The 1,850-nt window shown below is 40.3% G+C and overlaps 2 protein-coding genes across 2 annotated transcripts in view; one reads left to right on the top strand and one right to left on the bottom strand.

The window, feature by feature from the left end:
* The window catches only part of LOC104729096, a 3,840-nt gene extending 3,279 nt beyond the window's left edge, over nt 1–561 (top strand). The window contains exon 2 of the mRNA XM_010447988.2: nt 3–561. Coding sequence (XP_010446290.1) covers nt 3–434 — 432 coding nt within the window. The 3' untranslated portion in view covers nt 435–561. The remainder of the gene's footprint in view (nt 1–2) is intronic.
* The window catches only part of LOC104729095 (protease 2-like), a 5,601-nt gene continuing 4,199 nt past the window's right edge, over nt 449–1,850 (bottom strand). The window contains exons 10-13 of the mRNA XM_019232155.1: nt 1,504–1,845; nt 1,196–1,412; nt 974–1,086; nt 449–894 (exon numbers count right to left, since the gene is read on the bottom strand). Of these exons, the coding sequence (XP_019087700.1) occupies nt 717–894; nt 974–1,086; nt 1,196–1,412; nt 1,504–1,845 (850 nt within the window). The 3' untranslated portion in view covers nt 449–716. The remainder of the gene's footprint in view (nt 895–973; nt 1,087–1,195; nt 1,413–1,503; nt 1,846–1,850) is intronic.

Below are 1,850 nucleotides of genomic sequence, written 5' to 3'. Positions count from 1 at the left end.
TAAGGCTGCCTAGATCAGACTCAGATGGAGAGCACAAGAATCTTGTTCAGATTTACGGTCCCAAGATCAAATACGAACGCGGATCCTCTGTGGCATTTAATGTCAGGGATTTGAAAAGTGGAATGGTGCATCCTGAGGTAGTGCAGAAACTAGCTGAAAGAGAAGGGATATCTCTAGGCATTGGTTACCTCAGTCACATAAAGATCATCGATAGTCGAAGCGGAGATTCAAGTTCTTGGAAACCGGTGGATTGTGATGGAAAAAACAACGGGTTCATAAGAGTTGAGGTTGTCACAGCTTCTCTTGGGTTCTTGACAGACTTTGAAGATGTTTACAGACTATGGTATTTTCTGGCGAAGTTCTTGAGTCCAGGTTTTGCTAAACAGGGGACACTCCCAACAGTTATTGAAGAAGATGATTCTTCAGAGACTTAAAAAGACATGAGCAGTGGATACAATTTTTTTCATACACTTCCTTTACTGTACTTATCTGTTATTATCTGAGAACATTCTCTTGTATGATTTTGGGAAGTTATTTGAGCAGAGATGATCTTAGACACGATTACAGATGTCTGCATATTGTACTGTTCACCTGTCTTCTATCTTTGCGTCACACAATTCATTGATTCATATCCAAATTTCAGAACTAGAGAAAATATCTAAAGCTGATCTCTAGCTTTTACAAGCTGTCCTATATCTGAAATTGATAATTTATCTTCAAGATTCCATCATCTTTATGAGAAATGCAATCTCTAACGCTGATTCCTTAGTCTGCAAGAACCGGTTTTCTTCGACAATGTCAGTCGTCAAGTTAAGTAAGACTGGGCGTTTCGGGTCATGGAAGGTAGTGTCACGAACTCTTGCAACCCATTTCACAGCTTCCCATACACCAAATCTAACAACAACAATAGAAATCTCACTCTTAAATCTCAAACATCAATAGAAATCACATACTGAGAAGTATGGATACTTACCGAGTATTGAATGAGGAAGTGACTAAAACTGCAGGATAGAGAACATCCTTAGGAATGTTGTCATAAGGTGAATATTCACGTATCAGGGTAGTATTGGATAGATTAGAGTATGAGTTGGATCAAGAAATGGAACCTGAAACAAAAGAAACAATTGACTATTACAAGGGTTTCCTTATCAATCAACGCCTCAAACTTTTTATGAACCCGCAGTTTGCTGAGTACCTTTAGAACCGCAGCTTGGAAGAGATCAGGGCATTGATTGATAGCTGAAGCAACAACGAGTCCTCCCGCACTGTATCCCCAACCAGCAAGCTTGTTATCATCTACTATATTGTTCTCAACAAGAAACTTGGCACATTGAATGTAATCTTTTATGGAGTTAAGTTTCTTCACGCCTCTTCCGTCTTGATGCCACTTCTTTCCTTTCCCTCCTCCACCTCTAGAACGAGAACAATGGATACATGAAGGAAGCCTTTCGCTGCTTACTGTTGAAAGACGAAGTGAACAGAGAAGAGAAAGATGGTACTGACCTAACGTCTGCATATGCAAGTACCCAGCCACGATCAAGGAGGCTTTTAAGTTCACTACGCCATCTCTTATCAAGCATTTCACCATAAGCACCATGTACATGAAGCAAACCAGGTTTTCGGTTCTCCTCTTTCTGAGCTCTTGAGTAAACAATGGTTAATGGAACCATGGCTCCATCATGAGAAGAGACTTCATGGTAATCACATGTGTAAAACTCGGTTAAGTCATTCCACAAGTTGTCATTCTCAGCAGTAGTATCCTCATTATCAAAACTGACAATTCTGGTGCCTGAAGGTATATTAGGGCTCTCGGTGGAGTTTGCAGTGCCATATAAAACCCGTGTTCTTTC

Source organism: Camelina sativa, chromosome 11 (assembly GCF_000633955.1).
Source record: "Camelina sativa cultivar DH55 chromosome 11, Cs, whole genome shotgun sequence".
NCBI classification, from domain to species: Eukaryota; Viridiplantae; Streptophyta; class Magnoliopsida; order Brassicales; family Brassicaceae; genus Camelina; species Camelina sativa.
The sequence above is the reverse complement of the archived record's forward strand: the minus strand, read 5'-3'. Positions and strand labels throughout refer to the sequence as shown.